The sequence below is a fragment of the Denticeps clupeoides genome, chromosome 13 (assembly GCF_900700375.1).
Source record: "Denticeps clupeoides chromosome 13, fDenClu1.1, whole genome shotgun sequence".
In the NCBI taxonomy this organism is placed as follows: domain Eukaryota; kingdom Metazoa; phylum Chordata; class Actinopteri; order Clupeiformes; family Denticipitidae; genus Denticeps; species Denticeps clupeoides.
The window spans coordinates 14,862,178-14,880,479 of NC_041719.1; the positions used below are offsets into that span (position 1 = coordinate 14,862,178).

Sequence of the window (18,302 nt, forward strand, 5' to 3'; positions counted from 1 at the left end):
AGATACCGAAGGAGCTTGTAGACAGAAGTGTCTACAAAACAGAAGGATAGAGATATAATATATGTATATACTATATAGTATAGTCCAGGAGGGGAATATACTATACATACAGACAGGAAGCGGTGAGAGTCAGTGGGCGTTTCCTAGTTACTTGGAGGCAGTAACGCAGACGTCCCACAATGCCAAACCATCTGTTCCCTTGGATGAAATGAGGCAATAGTGTTTTTTTTTTCTCCCCTCTCTACCCAAGGACAAAGCGCCCTGGATATTCTGTACATCATGAGTGGTAGCCATTTCTGCATCTCAGGGCGAAGCGTATGGCAAATTAAAGAGCTCTGCAGTGTTCCTGGGCTCAGCATTGGCCAGAGTCATTCTTTTTTGCTGGCTTTGCCTGTGCTACACTATCAAGCTGACCCAAACACACGCGTTCTGTCTGCTGAATGTATGAATTCCTGCGTGGTACCACCAGATGCTCTGCTAGACCAACAGGAGGCCCTGTAGCACACTCTGTGGGATCCGATTCAGATTCTGAATAAAAAAGTTCATTCCCTTCGATTTAAAGGAGAATGTTGTACAGTTAACAAATCTTATAATTAATAATACATTTTTAATAATACGTTATCAACACATAGTCCCCTCATGAGCTTAAAAACTGATTAAGAACCATGTTAAATGGTAAACAACATCAAGCCAGGCAAATAAGGAGCGAGCGCGGGCAAAATGTTTAATACCTTTTACCCTTAGGTCCAGAAGCCAATTAAAAATCTGCTCAGAGGTGAATGCCCGGTCGTGCAAAAACTGCACGACTAAGTCACCACGGCAACGCGTAGCCGTTGTGCGCATCCGCTCCGGAGCACAAGCGCACCAGCGACCTAATGAGGGAGCCTGAGCTGAGAGGAGAGAGGGCGGGGCCGCCCTGGAGATGGATGCCTGCCCGATGACAGCTGCCGGTGTGAAGAGGGGTCTTCAAGGGACCTCCTCCTTGTTTATTTATTTATTTACTTACCAGTTCAGAGAATTCATTGCTTCCCAAGTCTAATCGCTCCAGCTGTGACAGTCTGTGTATCGACCTGCGGCAAACCAGAGAGAGAACAGCAGCTTCACACGCTGGCATGGAGACTATGTGACAATGCACGAATCCCACATTGCATGCTGGAAACCAGTAGTCTAGACGGCATTTTCATACACTACAAGACAAAAATGTGGACACGCCAACTCCTTTATGGTTCTTGCATTTTTTTTACATTATAGGACAAAACCTTGCTGTGATGGCAGCATTTCACACTTTCGGCTGGTTTCCAACAGTCCTGAAGTGCTGAACAATTTCTTATCATTCACTCATGTTAATGAGCATCTCATGAAGCAGCTTTTGATGATGACAATAGTTCAAACCTACTCCACTTTCTCCTCATACAACAAATACTAAATATGTTTCTGTCATTGGATTCTTCAAAATATCCTTTGTAGTTCAATACAGTCATTAGCCAATTTATGTGCATTTTGTGTTCTAGGCGCCCATGCCTGTTTACTTTATTGTCACTGCTTGGAGCGGGGGAACAAGTCTTTGTACAGGGAGAGGACACTGGACGAGCCGGGGAGGAGGACTGGAGGCAGGAGGTGAGTGGGAACGGGAGTGGAGCAGTGGGCGCGCTGCAGCATGGCGGGGAGGGAGCTCTGGCTGGGTGGGGAGCAGTGGGGAGGTGAGGGGATGAGGTGAGGGTGGACCGGGGCAGAGGAGAACAGGAAGACTGGCTGGTTTGAGGACCGTTCGGGAGCGAGGGCCGGACGGGAGGACGTCTTGGGTGGCAGGAAGGTGGGGTAACGTGAAGCATCGTCTTAGCAAAGGGGGCAGGCAAACTCAAGGTCAAGGACAGGTCATAAGGTACGGTTTGTCAGGCGTAGGTAAAGCAGGCTAGAGTGTCTGGGGAATAAATTCAATAAATTCAGCGCCGAGTATAAAAGCCAGGGGACCACCGAGGAGACGCTGCCCCCTCTCAATTCCGCTTCCAGGACGCTGTCTCCCCGGCTGGTCTTGTGCTCTCTGGTGGGCTGGAGGTGGGTTGGCCGTTACATTTATGTAACACCAGGGCTTAGGCCTGGAGCATTTGTAGAGCAGGAAGAGCAGCTAACTGTCAGAACATGGCCTGGTGGGTTCTCCAGCCAGGTGGCCACACCCTCTGAACTTTTGTTTAGTGCATTTTGAGTTTTATTGCCGCTGCATTTGTTTATCTCATATCTAAATATACTTGCATCTCCTGCCCCCGCCCCACGCCGCGCCATGACAGGTACATGTAAAACAGGACTCTGCCTAGACGCCCCGTGTCGCAATGCATTCCCCGGTGTGTGCATAAAGCTCTCAATCTCTCAGATCCTGACTCTTTGGATTATTTTTCTCTCCCAGTGAGAAGTCATGGATCAGATGCTATTCTTGGTCTCCGTGCTATTCTCGGTGAGGTGACTTTTTCACAAAGAGCAAGAAGAACAGGTAAGGTGTTAAAACAGACAAATGTTCCGCTACTGACAAAAACTGTGAGCCAGGCACAGCCGTGGCAGTAAGAAAGTATGGCGTTTGTCACATCTTAGGCCATGCCAAATCATCATAGCAATCATAAGGTGTTAGTCATGTTTTCTTCCTTTTTACCACTAAGATGGGAAAGCAGACACACACACACACACACACAACAGACATGTCAGATTGCAGTTCTTTCTGATCCTTGGAGGGTAAGGGCCTATGTTCAGGTCATTCCAGTAAACATTTCATTTATGGTGGCACTGCAGAGACAGCAAAGGTCCACCTCATTAAGTGTGACTTTGTTGAGGAGCAAGAGGGAACGTTGCTAAAAATAGCCTTCGATCGGGACAAATGAGCAGGTAGGCATTCACAAACTGAGGTAAGCATTTTGTGTGTGTGTGTGTGTGTGTGTGTGTGCATACACTCACACACACACAAACACACACACACACAGGCGCACATTTGACACTTGCTGTCCCCATCTGTTCTGTCTGATCCCTTGGCTGCTATTCGTATTCGGGGGCCGCTCGCTCCTCCCGTCTTGATTGTCAGCTGCTGCTTTGGCCGTAATGACGGACCACTGCACCCTCTGCAGCCGCCCGGCGCTCGCTGGCTCTGCGGCCGCGCCGGCAGCCAGCTGTCAGGCCTGGTATTAGCAGCCGCATTTCACAGAAGAGGGAGTGTCACATGGCATCAGAGGTGAGCAGGTTGGGCTGAGTGTGATATGCGAAGTGTGTGGGTGTGATGATGATGAAGATGATGATGATGATGACAGTGACGCATTTAAAGAGTCAATGTCACTCACTTTGGCAAGGTTTTCAGATGGTTCTCTCTCAGTTCCAAGATCCGCAATTTGGACAGTCTGAAAAGATTAAAAGAATGTGTTATTGCGGTTTGAAAAGAAACACATCACACCCAATCCAAATCATCTAAATTCAAGTTTTTTGTATTTCCTGCACCATTAATTACGAGGGGAGGAAAAACAGGAAATTTACAAACGGGAAAAGCAATTTTGTCATTTTCTCACATAAACGCATAATGCCTGAGTCCCAAAGCGACGCTGCAGCCATTCTGAGAAATTATTTTCTCTCGCTCTCTGCAAATAAAAGGACCATTCATCATCAGCACTTTATTTATTTATGCAAGCCCTGGGCAGCTCAGAGTCACTCTTCTCTTTTATTCCTCCTCTCTCTCTCTCTCTCTCTCTCAATGTTGTACAGTGGCTACAGGACATTCTCTCCTTGGTTCCGGAGGCACCGGGAGGACGGGAACAGACTTTTTCAGGTCAGAGGAGAGAGGAGGGGCCGACTGGGCTCCACAGATCAACCCGAAATACCCGTTCAAGCGCAAGCTGTTGGTGTTGCACACACATACCCATACTCACCGGCCAAAGTTGGCAGGCAGGTACTCCAGGAAGGCGTCGTTTAAGAAGAGCTGTGTCAGGTTAAGCAGCTGTGTGAAGCCATCGGGGAGCCTTACAGGAGGGAGACAGGTCAAGAGAGAGAGAGACGGGTGGGAAGTGATTCCATCGCTGCAGTCACATTACAGTTTAACCATTAATAGTAATGAAAAAATATTTAACTTCCACGCAGTTGTCGCTAAGCAACATCCTTAAACCGGCAGTCGGGTAGGTCGCAGGCGCTTCGTTTTGTCAGCAAGCTAAACAAGGTGGACTGATACGTAAAGGGAAGCCGTCACAGTGCTGATACTGTGATGTGCTAGAAAAACCCCTGAGCCAATCACAGCACAAGGTCACAGCCAAGCGGCCTCACAAAGACCGACATTAAACACCGGCATTAAATTCCGGGTGAGCTCATTTCATACTGAGATCTGAGCTTCACGGTGCCCTGCTGGGTCCCTTCAACTATTAAAGTATAAATTGTAATGCCCATAAATGTGTTTTTAGCTGCTTGAACCATAAAAATGTTTAACCCCACTGACCATTTTGAAAGAGTACACGGTTTTAGTTTTATAGTTTTTATATTATGTAATATATATTTTTTTGTTTTTAGTGCATCTCTAAATACCCAATAAAACTCTAAAATGATTTTGATTTAAAGGATGGTACACAGAGTTCTTCAAGCTAAAACAGTCCACATGACATCTGTCTGCATTACAACAGACTCTCATGATTTCAACCTCTTTATTGTAATAACATGAATGTTAAATGACAAGACGGGTAAGTTGTAGAGAGAAGCTGACTTTACTCACTTGGTTATCGGATTCACACTGGCCTCCACAACCGACAGACACTTACAGCACTTTATGTTGTCTGGGAACTCTTGAATACCTGAAATATACAATTTTAATTTGTTAATAGCAAAGCACATCTTTCATTTTCCATTCATTCCTCCAATCTGCGTCATTTTACTTCCCAATGAATCGCCTTACCTTTCAAATAACACAACAGCATGGCTCTGCACTTACTAATAATTGCTGACCTAAGGACTAAATTGCAAGAACTCACCATTTTTACTTATGTCTAACTCCTTCAGGTTTACAAGGCTGGCGATGGTGGTTGGCAGGTTGGAGAGGTCATTGTCAGGCATGCTCAACTTGCGGAGGGCTTGGCAGTTGAAGAGTTGCTGAGGAAGACAGGGCTTTCTATTAGCATCACAGTCAACTTTCTCAGACACTGTGACGTCCAAGTGGATTTAAAATATCTCAAAAATGGAGTCAGTAGGGTTTACTTTAAACAGCAAAACTGTAATTATTACTATATGACTATAGTCATGCATCGGTATTGATATTTAATAATAAACCAATTGTGTATTAGGAAATTTTTAGGCATATTGTTGCTTGATAAATGATTCAGAATGTATTACTGGATTCTCTTCCTGGATTCCTTTCAGCCAATTAAAATACCAGGTCAGAACTAACTACTATACAAAACAGTACAATAACATATTACCATTTATTTCATTTCATACTAGCATGCTTCTCATTACACAATTAATTTATTTATTCCTTAATTCATCTCCACATTAAGTGGCTCTCCTACAAAGTGGAATCTGCTTTGGAGAAAACGTTCTTTAAAACTGTACCCAGGAGCCTAATTTTGGATAAATGTCACTGAATCTCGATGATAAAAGAGAAGCTTGAGTGAATTAAGCCCTAGGAAGAAAACAAGTCGCCCGACCGGTAGACACCTCTGGCATGGCTTTCTGTTCCTTCACGCACAATTCATGGGGCCGTCGCTCTCATCCGGAGGGAGCCCTGCTCCAGCACAGGCCGCATTATCAAGGCCAATGATTCAGTAACAGCGGTGTGGCACATGGCGCATGAGCGCATGTACAGGGCACAGGAGATGAAAGCTTGGGGCATTGCTGTTATGGTCAGGAATTACGCATGAAAGAAACAGTCTGCCTCTCATCATTACACTAACTCAAAGCTCCTCTAAGACTTCCTGGTAACCTTTCTGTGTCCGTGCTTTTATTAAACATCACTGTATGTTTCTTAGAGTTGTATAAACTCGGATAAGCCACAGCATACGGCAGGGAGAGTGAAACCGGTCTATATACACTCATGCACTTTTCACAACCGCATATCAGGGTCAGGGTAGCGACAGCCCTCACCAAGGGCGGGGCAGCGGCCCCCTGCAGGGCACGCACACACCGTTTACTCCCACAATTACACCTACAAAAATCTTACAGTTGCCAGTTCGCCTAGTGCACATGCATTTGGAGAATGGGAGGAATCCTGAGAACGTGGAAAAAACACAGGGAGAGAGGGTGTCCCCACACACTGCTCCCCGGGCGCCTGTCATGGCTGCCCACTGCTCAACAAGAGGGTGATGGTTAAAAGCAGAGGACACCGTGTGCAATGCTGTGTTTGACAATCACCTCACTTTCAAAAGTAACTTCTTCAGAAGATGTAATTCAGCTGTGAATTATATTTGATGCAATGTACTATTGCACTTCTTATAAGTAAATGTCTGCAGGTAGAAAACAAACATTGGATTCATCAACTCCAGTGAACTGCCTCAAGATAACAGAGCTGTGTGGGTGTAGCAAAAGGAGAACGCAGTCACATTGCGTTATGCTTCAGGGTACTAAACCTTCAACTTAACCCCAAAGATGAAGGTATTATATATACAAGGGGTGCTGGATTTAATTTTGAAATTGGTCCAGAAATGTACAGTGATTATTGTGTCTTCTTCTGTGGTCCTGTAACAGCGGACATCACCGTAGCACCAGAGCCTGTTAAACTGTAAGTGCCAATGGGTGAAAGCCATTGTGCCTCCACCCACTCGCCCCTCTCACAGTGTTGGAACTGGAGCAGAGCTGGAAGTGACACAGAGAGAAGGGGGCAGACCACACTCACACAGACGCTTTCTTTCAATTTATTAACTTCCGGTAATTCATCCTTACTATGCCCAGTTGAATGACTTTATACATTCAGACATGAAATAATATAGAGGTCACACGACCCTTACTGTTACTGTTCTGTTCAAAAATGACAGTAAAGTACAAGCCGAGCTCATTACACGCTGCCCAGTGTGGCGTATAACTCAACTAAAGTAAATCACACAAGTGCAGGCTGATACCTGTAGCCCACCACATTACAAAGCTTTCACATCTGTTACAAACTACATCTAAATGACCACTATCTATCGAAAATGCTGTTCACAGATAAAACACAAGAAAATAACCCGCACATCGTTCTCTTTACTGACAAAGAGTGTGGTGCGGACCGAAACGTGGGATACGTCGCACCCCTATTATATACACTGCAGATTTGATTCAATTTCTGCTGTATAGGTCATGAAAGAGACTAAATTGATTACTTCGCTTGTTTCTAGGATCAGTGCTGTGGTCTAAGGTCCCTAAACTTCGTATTAACTGTGTACAGTTCACTTGAAATTGAAGTCAGTGAAATTAAATCAGTATTTTTTCTTTCTCAGTCCATGATATACTGTTTCATCAAATTTGCCCAATGAAACTCAATGAATGATTCAGATCCCATAAAAAAAAATCCTAATCACTTATGTACTCACCTACTTGTGAATGAGGAACAGCAGCAACCCTGAGGCACACTTTGACACTCGTAGGTCAAGCGTTTTAAACTTAAACTGAGCTGAGCTGATTCCCGTTCCCATTAATTCACAGTGACCAGTGACCTCAGACATCGTACCGCTAATCCTAATACATTACACTCTGTTGAAGAAGGAGATCTTCAAAAACTCTAAAACACTAAAATATCATTCCCAATGTATCCGTGAAATTGAAATGCAGCAGTAGCAGCAGCAAAACACAAATCATCATCTGAATAGGAAATATTTGTAATTGTGAGTCTCTCATAATTCATTATGAATTATGTGAGTCTCTCATAATTCACCCCTAATTTAATCATGCAAGACTCCTGAATGGCCATGTCACGTCACCCTCAAGGTCTGAGTTCCGCTGTTGCTCACAGTTGGATCAATGCACCAAGATGTCCATCAGCCTGCCCCCATGTGCCATCCACAGTGGCGGTCGCCCGCGTTGAAAAGCAGAGTCCCCTCTGGGCACTGTCCGCGGTGCTGAATCAGCCATTGTCCCTTGGCCCCTGACATGACAGCCTCAGTTGTGAGCTGCTCCATGAGGGGTGTGCTGAACTAAAGCTCTCCACGCTGAAGAGCACAAAGCAGGGAAGGCTCCCACTGTTTCCCTGGGACCTCTTTTGATAATAATTTATAATGAACCGCCTCTTCACACAGACAGGAAGCGGAGATTCAAATCGATGCTAGCTCGTTGTCACGGCAGCTTGTGACAAAAATGTTTGGGTAAAGAAGCAGGGACACACAGAGGAGGGCAATGGGAAAGTAGCAGCGCAATAAGAGGCAGCAGCGGATGTGTAACGGCCAGAATGAGCCCCCCGCCCGTCCCACCACCCCCGAAACTTTCAGCCCAGACACACTGCCTGCTCCCACCTTGGGCAGCTCCTCGATCTGGTTGGCATCCAGGTAAAGCTCCTCCAGCGTGCGCTCGAAGCTGAAAATCTCCTTGGGCACCTGCTGCAAGCTGCAGTGCGAGTAGTCCAGAACTGAGATGACCTCCTCCTCGCCCCGGAAGCACCGGCATGGCACCAGGCGGCCGATGATCTTCCTCTTGGTTGTCATCTCCAGACACTGCACTGTGAGAGAGAGAGGTGGGGGGCACATGATGAGTATGACAAGGTAAGAAGCACTCTGCAAGGGTGAATGAATACCAGCCAATGCAAAATAAGATTGTAATTGGACCATAATCATCTTACACTTGCTTGTCAACTGTCATCAACCACCAAAAAGATTAATCTTATTCTGAGCAAAAATGGCCATTTTAAAAGCAAAGCTACAGTTCCACACCAGACATGTGCTGTGTGATCAATTGCATTGATACTAAGGAGGAGATATTGAGTACTGATTGGCATGTTTTAAAGGCACTGATGTGTTCAAACTAGCCAGCAATTCGATACTGCATGTAGGAGTGCATACTTTTTTATACTAATCCAGAATTTACTAGATATTGAATGTATATCCCTACAGATCTTCATCTCATGATGACATAACCAAACAAATTCACATCTAGTCTGTTAAATTATGCATATTTCTTTCTATCTGGAATTATTTATTTGAATCATTATTGATTTGTGCATTAATCCTTAGCATCCCTGCTGTATTTTACATTTATTACCAGTTCATTTAATATCAGGGCATTACATAAAATACAAACTGTAGTATATTTTTGGCGAATATAGACAGAAATCAGACTGTGCCACACCTCACAGCTACCATGATGAAATGAGACAGCGCCGCAGGATGAAGCAAAATATAATTAGGCCAGCCAAGCTGGACCACAGCTGTCAGTCGGCATCGAAACCACCTCCCGCAGGGTCTACTGTAATTAACAGGTCTAAGTAAGAGCCCCCGTCCATATCATGAAATGGCCAATCGCTGTTAACTTGTCTTTAACCCTCGAACACTCCTGTTCAATGAAGCTCAGTATAACATAGTCACAGAAAATCTGTCTAGCGTCGGTACAATGTTGAACGAATGTTTAAATAACAACGAATAAAAATCGTGGCACTTTAGGCTTGATACTATATAGTTGAATATCTTGATGTACAACTTGCCCAATAGCAATTGACAATGAATAATCCAAATTACTGACACTTCATGATATATTTAAAGTTATCCCAGCAGACATTAAACACACACACACACACACACACACACACACACACACACACACACACAATTCATAGCAGCCCCATGCATTAATGGTTCATTGAGAAGGACATCATCCTCTGCGCAAACTTAATACTTAGTCACACTGCTCATAATTTCATTTGCGAGAAAGCAAAAAAAAAAAAAAAATTGCATTGCCTGTTGGAAATGTTAATTCATTACCGTGAAAATGGAAACTTTTTTTTTCCGCTCAAAAGATCCATTCCGTAGCATAATGAGCAAAGTCATTGTAATGAGCTGGCAAAATGTGTCCTAATGAATTCGTCTTCGATGTTTTTATTTTGGGGGGGGGCACAAATGTCAAATTAACATAGGATCTTGATTGAGCCTCTTGTCTTTGTTATTGCATTTTTTTATTGCATCTCCATTAAAAGCTACATAACTCTCGTATTTGAAAACACCATGTGAAGTAATGTAGATACATTTATGGGATGCACTGTGATGCATCGTTAATCGTGGTATTTATAACTAGTCAAGGTTCACACCTCTAGCTACTAACCCTTCACGCTGCATCAAGTAGTCTTTCTTCTGATAACAAGGTACATCACACTGTCTAGCTGTAAGGAACACCTTGGTACTCTACGGTGCAGGAAGACGGGGCTCACCATGCCATTGAGTTTATATTGAAACATTCACACAAAATTTTACATGTTTATAAAACGTGTCGTATTGCTGCATTTTTATTTTTGCTATGGGCCTGACAAATTGGTTATCTCTACATGGCAGAGTGGAGTTGGTAGATTATGGATTCTGTGGTCTTACATGACAACTGTACCCAATGTTTAGTCCAAAGATGTGAGTGCGCTTCACTCTGAACCAAAGTAACATATAAGGAGGTAAAAAGGCTGTATAGTAATATTTAATGCAATGATGAAATTGTCATGTTTAAAGTGTGACATCTTTGTTGTTCTGGGAGCATTGAGAAATCCCACCGCATTGTCCATGCCCTTTTCCTATGAACGTTCCATGTTCTGCTGGACGTTCATAGTTCACTACAGTTCCATGGAAAACCTTTTCCCCAAAAACACCCGACTGAAGGGTTTAGACACAGATGATCAGCATTTTTTTAACCTCAGGAAATGCTATGCAACCAGCAGAGCCATTAAGTATAAATTGTTTAAAGCATTACGATTTTCAGACAAGTTTTGCAGAACTTAGCTTGCACCTGAGACAAGGCTTTATTCATTACTCTTCAGTACCATTTTTTTCTAGAAGCTAGGGGGTGGAAAGGACAGTTGAGAAAGAAAAAGAAATTACACAGGGCTGCTCTGCCAGATGACCCTCTGGTGCAGCAGAGCTCAGAGATAAATGACTGTGCCAGCTTCAAGAAACCCGAAGCTAGAGAATAGCAGAGCAGAGGGAGCACAGGAGGGGACGTCGGCGTATCACACAAGGTCATCGAGAGAAGCAGACATCAGCCAAGCCCTTCTACATCCTGCAGCAGCTGCCAGACTCCTGACACACTCCACACGGGAACGGAGGGACATCTGAAGAGCAACGAGCCTCCCCGGCCAAAGGTCATGCCCATGGAGAGCATTAAGCAGCCAATCACGGAGCATTTCTTTTTAAAAGGCCTGTGAAATAGCAGTTTTACAGACACAGTGTTTACTGGGCCATGGATCTGAAGACTCAGGGTGGTTGACTATGACATGACCTGGATTTTAGTAGGGTGTTTGAGGATACTAGTCCAGGGCCGACTCACATGACAGTAACAAAGGTGAAACCAGAGGAGATAAGAAACCCTTACTTTGTCATCATGCAAATAAATAAAGGTCCCCGGCAGAATATTTCCTCATTTCCCGGTCTAGACTGGGTATCGGAGAAAAAAAGTGTCTGTCACAATCTGCAATATGATAAATAAAACAGTTCTTTTCCAGTTATTTTCTTGAGGTAAGAGAGGACGGGAGCGAAGGCGGGGAGGTGTGGCTGCGGGCGGACAGGCGCACTGGGAAGGGACGTACTGCTGGGGATCACAGGGACAGGGGAGAACACAAAGGTCACTGGACTGTTGGCACATTGGTTATCATGACAATTAGATATTTTAGGTTTTAAGTTGAATATACAAATTCCTTGTTTTGTTGTATTTCTTTACTACAAGTTCACTGTCGTTCGACTCCATATCCATTCCCATCTGGGTTGTGAAAGTGATTGTCAAACACTGCAGCACAGCAGAGTCTGCTTTTAACCATCACCCTTGGTGAGCAGTGGGCAGCCATGACAGGCGCCCAGGGAGCAGTGTGTGGGGACGGTGCTTTTGCTCAGTGGCACCTTAGTGGCACCTTGGCAGACCAGGATTCGAACCGGCAACCTTCTGATTACAGGGCCACTTCCTTACCAGCTAGGCCACCACTGCCCCTGCCATTGTGACATTACATAGACAACTTGTGCGGGGAGCTTTAAGAGAGCAGTGCCATTGTACAGTTTTAATGTCGAAAATGGGGTAAAAAGTGAGGCATGATTTTTTAATAAAACCCTATGAAAAGTAATAAACCCCCTGCAACAATAAATAATATGTATTCATTTGTCTCAGAACCTGCCACGGAAGAACAGGAGTTAATGCCAGAATTACATATTAATAAAACTATTCACATCATGTGCAACACTTTACCAATCACCGAAACAAATGTTCAATCCGTGAATCATAAGGAAATGATGGGTACTATAGACTGGAAATTCCTGACTGGGAGCTCAACCTGACCCGAGCCGGATTAAAATGATAGAAATAAATTTACAGCCCCACCCTGCGTTCTCCGACTCCAGTCCGGAACACGGCAGGAACAGTTAACAGACTGAAGTAAGACTGAGCAGCTGGTCTCAGTTTAGTCAGCTGGTAAAATTTGAGAAAATGACAGATACTATATTGTCGCTGCAGTCCATGTACTCATAACATAAACTGCATCATTTTATGTCCATGTAATCACATGATCTGACATCGCAAACTGTGATTAGATTTAGTGGGCAGCCCTATTAAGCAGTGAATTTTGCAGATTGTAATATATGATATGGCCATGAGAACAATTAAAAAAGTGCAGACACTGTAGCACTATGATCTGCTTAAGAGGCATTACTTCCATCAGAATATCTTACTTAATGTAAGATTAACAGGCCTCGTTTATTGCTTGTATGAAAAAAAGTCTCTAACGTCAGCAAATGCTCATGCTGGGACCATAATTAATTCATAATGGGGGTGCTGATTAAAATTATTTGTAATAATGAAAGAGTTGCCATTAGCTCATCTGAGGTTAGGAACTGATGACTGCTGAGAGACTTGAAAAAAGAGAAAGACAAAAGAAAGAGAGAGAAAAGAAAAAAGAAAAACAGACATAAACATATTTGTCTCAATCCTCAAAATTACACACAACCATTCCTTCTAGACAATAAGGAACTGACACATACAGGCAACTAAATATCTACATTTGACCATAATCTGTCTTATTAAAATATATACTATGAAAAATATATGATACTCAAAGAAGATGGTTGTTAAAAAGATAATTTTTCATTACTCCAACTTGGTGGATGAGGTGTTTTGCATCATATTTGATCATATTATTATTACTATTATTATTATTATTATTAGTAGTAGTAGTAGTATTAAATGTACTTTTTTATTGATATACTGGGGATTGAATCCCGTGGTGATTAATCATGTATATTTTCTGTATGATATTAAATCATGTAAGCCACAATATGTACATGTGCCTTAGTAAGAACGCATCTTATTGGTTTCTCTATCTAATGCAGAAACCATCCTGCAATTTTTAAATTATGTATTCAGAGTGATCCTAAATTAGAACATTTCTGAAAATCTTATGTGAATTTGTAAATGTGTATATTACAGTTTATTAGCAGGTATACATGTGCACAGTATGATACCATATGGTTAAGCTGTTTTCATGACGCAGTTTTCAGCATTTGTTAACAATGGTTTTTAATAATACTGGTTAAGCATTTCATGTTTTAGGAATTGGTGAGCGAATTGAGCTCCCATAATAAAAGTGAACGTCACCTATGTGTGTGTTATCACCACACTCACCATTTTGATGTTATTATATTATTTTTGTCCACATTACATATTATCTGACACATTTTATGGACCTTCACTCAACGTTTTGTAAAGCTTTATCAAGGTACTGCATTAATACTGCTTACATTTCTATACCCATTACTTGCCCCATTCATGTTATTTTATTATTTAAAAAATTATTAATAATTTGACTTTATTATGAACATTTATTTATTATTTCTGTGTTAACTACTGAAAATGAATGCAGTTACAGTGAAAACACTGTAATCCAGCACTCTTTTTATTAACAAGCAATTAGGTTGCTGATAAGCAATGTTTACTGAAACAACACCTCCGTCGGATGGAAAGGAAAAACTGGCTGAAGGATGAAGAGATTTGTTTTGTGCAGAGAGCAGCTAGGTCTGCCATGGGCTGCTATGGAAACCGCATGACGCAAGAACGTTCCCTGCAGAGGCGAAAGCACGTGTTCACATTTCACATCCTCGCCCAGTCAAACGGCTTCATTTTGTGTCCTTCCATTATCTTTATGACTATCTGGTTCACCAATTAAATTTAATTCACTGGAAGGCAATTTCGAAATGGCTAAAGAGTGAGGGGAGGGACACTGCAGAGACCTTTTTTTGTTTGCATGCATGTTTTCATGTCCTTATTTTAATAAAATGTCATTCTTCGGTGAACATCTAGGTGCGAAAGAAGCATGAGCATGAGCAAATATGAGCATGTTGAACATGTTCATTAAAAATGCATGTGGATCCCACAGCAAAAGTCCTCAGGGTCACATGCAGAAGCTGCACATAATAGCTACAAACCATTAATCCTCTTCTGAGGTCTTCTGAGCATGTTTCCTTTTCCCCCCACACCACTTAATGAATATATTTTCTAATCAATATTAACAAAGTGGGAAAATTCATTTTCATTATAGCAGAATCTATTGGTATTTCCCCGTAGTGATGCTGGAATTACCGTGTCAGGTTAAAATACTGTAGTCTTGAGGTAGAAACTGGCAGCACTTCATATTAGAATCTGAACCAATTGTCAGAGACTAGGCAATGAAATTGTGAAGTCTAGGAAAAATCCTGATTTGTCAACTTTTATTTGAGGTCAAGGTCATTTAATCTGCTTTCTGATGGGACATAGATCATTACATAGAAAACTGACAAGGTCATGTCGGAAGTTCCAGCATGAAAGATGGCAAAGATAAAACAGCAGCCCTGCAGCTGCAGACTCCATAGAGCAGGAAAGAAATCAGAATCCTCAAAAATAAGCCAGTCTTCCTTAGCTTGAAAGCGCTCATCAAAAAACCAAGAGCAGGTTTCTTGCAGTTCATCACAAGACATTCGGGACGAGAGATACACAGATAAGAAATACATGAAAGAGTAAACATAACTGAAGCGCGATTTAACAAAAACCAACAAATAACGCTGTTCTTCAGCTGTATGCGGCTGAGCATCTGAGTATCGGGTTGAAGCTGTACGACATGTGATGTGGGGAGGAGAGAGGACCCCGCAACAGTAAACAGCCTGGGGCCGCTCCACAGAGCTCTTGTTCTCATAGCCAAGGAAGGTCACTCACAAGAACGGGGAAGAACTTTAGGACTTTAAAATATGTCTCCTTTTTACTTGTCTCAAATGGATTCAAATGCATTCATTTTACACAGGCGTATAAGGAAAATTAGTGATTTTCTGACACATAACGGCCATAATGAACATTTGCCATAAAAAGTTACATTTCTATACATTTATTAGTTCTGTGGATTTGTTTCAGTTGTATCTCTTTGCTTGAAGGTATTCGTCCTGCTGCGTCAAGAGAAGGAGGCATCATGACAAGGCTGGAGCAGGGCTGAATCATACGAATATACGATATACGAATTTGACACAGACAACAATCCCATGTCCCATGTTAAAGCAACGGCCACTTAAACGCGAGCAAGGACGCTCACTCCACAGCACAGTTCATATCTTGATGTATGGTTATGCTGCAGTTTTTAAAACACTAAATATATACTAAATAATCATAAATTAATCTATCAGTGTATGTGTTTTTGGAACTTTCTGCAAGTACACAATCATTCAAATGTCTAGTGTCATTTTAAAATTTCCGTACAAGATTGATAAATAGGCATTGAACAGTTTGAAATAATGACGTTGTGTAACCCACATTTGCTGATGCACTAGTTTTATTGCTCCTTTTCAGCTGCACTAAAATAGCTGAAAAAAGGTTTTGGACGATTCTCTGCGTGATGCACGGGACATGTTGATAAGACAAGTTTCTTTATCCCCATAACTAGTGGTCAGAGCTCTGAACAAGTGTGGCATGTATGTAGTACTTGCTGTGCCTTATTACAGCGTAGTTCAATATAAATTTATGACAAAAGCCACACAAGCAGTTTTAAAACTTGCCATGTCATTCAGAAAACTAGTCTCATTTGTTAAAAACAACTTCCACAATAAATTTCTGTGAAGTTTATAAGCATTTAGAACAAATTATTGCACCAAATATTTCAATGTATAATGGGTGTCAAAACTGTGCAACACTTCAGTAAAGTAATGTTTATGCAATAGCAATATGTGCAACTAAAATGACCAACAGCGATATCCGGATATTGCAAATGAACTACAGTTGCGAGTGTCAGGTTGAGGTACAGAGTAGACAGTGGAGCTGTGGTAGTGTGACCTTATTCACTGCAGCTGCAATGCACACAATCCCGATCTGATCTGAACCAAAGGAGAAGGAAAAGAACACAGTCACTGCATTCATTCAGCATCTCTATGACAAGGAACTTCTTACTGCCTAACTAGCCTGATATGCAGGATGTTGCTGAGATCACCTGGACCGATGGACCATCATCCGCATTCAAAATCAAATACATGGCCCATCTCCTGCAGATATGTATAATGAGCCATTTTGCTGGAAAATGGCACTGGTGTGGTTGGGAGCACTGGTAGTCGAGCAAAGTCCATTAGTCAGGGCTGCAGTCATGAGCAGAGGTGAAACTGCTCCAGTTGTGCAAACTGCAAAAGATTTCTCTGACCAAGTTGCACAGCTCCTGACTGACACAACTGTTGTCTACACTGCACAATCAGATCAGATGTGTGAATGTGCATTAACCCATTGCAGGGTTTAAGAAGATGCACATGCTGAAGGCACTTCCATCTGTAGAGTTACAGATGCTCTACTTCATCCAGCTGAAGAAACGGTACTTGTCCAGACTGTCAGTGTACATGGGTGGTGATTGGGCACTAGTGCACTCCGACCAGAAGCTGATTCCCGAGGAAATCACAAAAATCACTGGAGATGAATATGAAGTAAAGGTTAAAGGTGAAGGCAGCAGGAAATACCTGGAGATGACAAGCTCTGATACAACTTGGAGAATGTCATCTAAAAGATACCACCACCAGATGTGGTTGGATCACAAGGACATTGTATCTTCCTAGACTGACTGCATGCGTAACTTCTCGCAGCGTGATGCACGACACAAGTAACTGATACCTCACAAGAGGACATGCAAACAGTTGCTTTAAAATTTCACTTTGTGTTGGTGTCATGATCCAGTCTGGAAGGGGATCCGGAACGGAGTTTCATGTTAGCCCTGTGCAATGTTTCCTAATTGTGTTCCCCTGTGTCTGATTGTATAAAGCTGCCCTGTGCACCATCGGATCATTGTTACATGTTCCATGTTCACCTGTTACCGGATGTCTCCCCTGTCCTGTTCATCACGTATTAAAACCACTGTTTCGTGACGTCGTGCGAATGCGTCCTCCTTCATCGATCTCAGATCACCTTCCTCGCCATGCCAAACGGCCATGAAAGTTGGGTATAATTCGTTTTTTATTTCCACAGGTAGAAGCAGGATACTAATGACATGTAGTAATTAGTGATGCATGAGACAGTTACGAGTGCTGTTAAATGTAATAAATTTAACATAGAGTTAACTAAGAGTTAAACTGTGTTGCAATGTATGAATATTTTAATTAAGCATGATGTGCTATTCCGTTTAACTCTGAATGCCTGGGTTATGATAATAATTTGCTTGGAAATTATTTGAAATTAGTAAAAAAAAAAAAAGCTACACCGCGAGAGTTAACAGTGTTTCAAATGTCTGCAAAACCTTCGTTTTTTTAAATACACTGACATTGTTCCACATTATCTGAGTCCACATCTTAAATACCAGGACAAGTAAACGTGCAAATATTACAGCATTTTGGCTTCGTTTTCCAGAGAATCACCCTTTTTCTAATGATGAATGAAGCTTTTAAAGTGACAGTCTTAGGTTAACCAACACATAATTCAAATGGAACTCAACATTAATTGTTGCTGATAAAGTTCCTCTATACATGTGTGCAGATATTCCATTATTAACAGATACTTTTCGAGTTATTTACAGCATGAACAACGACTGGACGGCAGATTTCACCCATTTGATGTCCCTAAACGTCTGAACGGTATTGCCACCGTAAACATGAAAGCAGGAAAGTGAATGTTAATTATTTGACCTTTAAAAGTACCACTACATGAAATTTTAGATTTTTTATGGGTCTTGTTTGTCCCCTAATACT

The 18,302-nt window shown here is 42.3% G+C and overlaps 1 protein-coding gene across 16 annotated transcripts in view; it reads right to left on the reverse strand.

Moving 5' to 3' along the window:
• Positions 1-18,302, reverse strand: part of lrrc7 (leucine rich repeat containing 7) — a 114,828-nt gene that overhangs the window by 26,281 nt on the left and 70,245 nt on the right. For all 16 annotated transcript variants that reach the window (XM_028999658.1, XM_028999659.1, XM_028999660.1 and 13 more), the window contains 6 exons: positions 8,424-8,626; positions 4,980-5,097; positions 4,724-4,802; positions 3,897-3,986; positions 3,318-3,374; positions 1,007-1,070 (listed from right to left, as the gene is read on the reverse strand). In XM_028999658.1, the coding sequence (XP_028855491.1) occupies positions 1,007-1,070; positions 3,318-3,374; positions 3,897-3,986; positions 4,724-4,802; positions 4,980-5,097; positions 8,424-8,612 (597 nt within the window). In that variant the 5' untranslated portion in view covers positions 8,613-8,626. The remainder of the gene's footprint in view (positions 1-1,006; positions 1,071-3,317; positions 3,375-3,896; positions 3,987-4,723; positions 4,803-4,979; positions 5,098-8,423; positions 8,627-18,302) is intronic.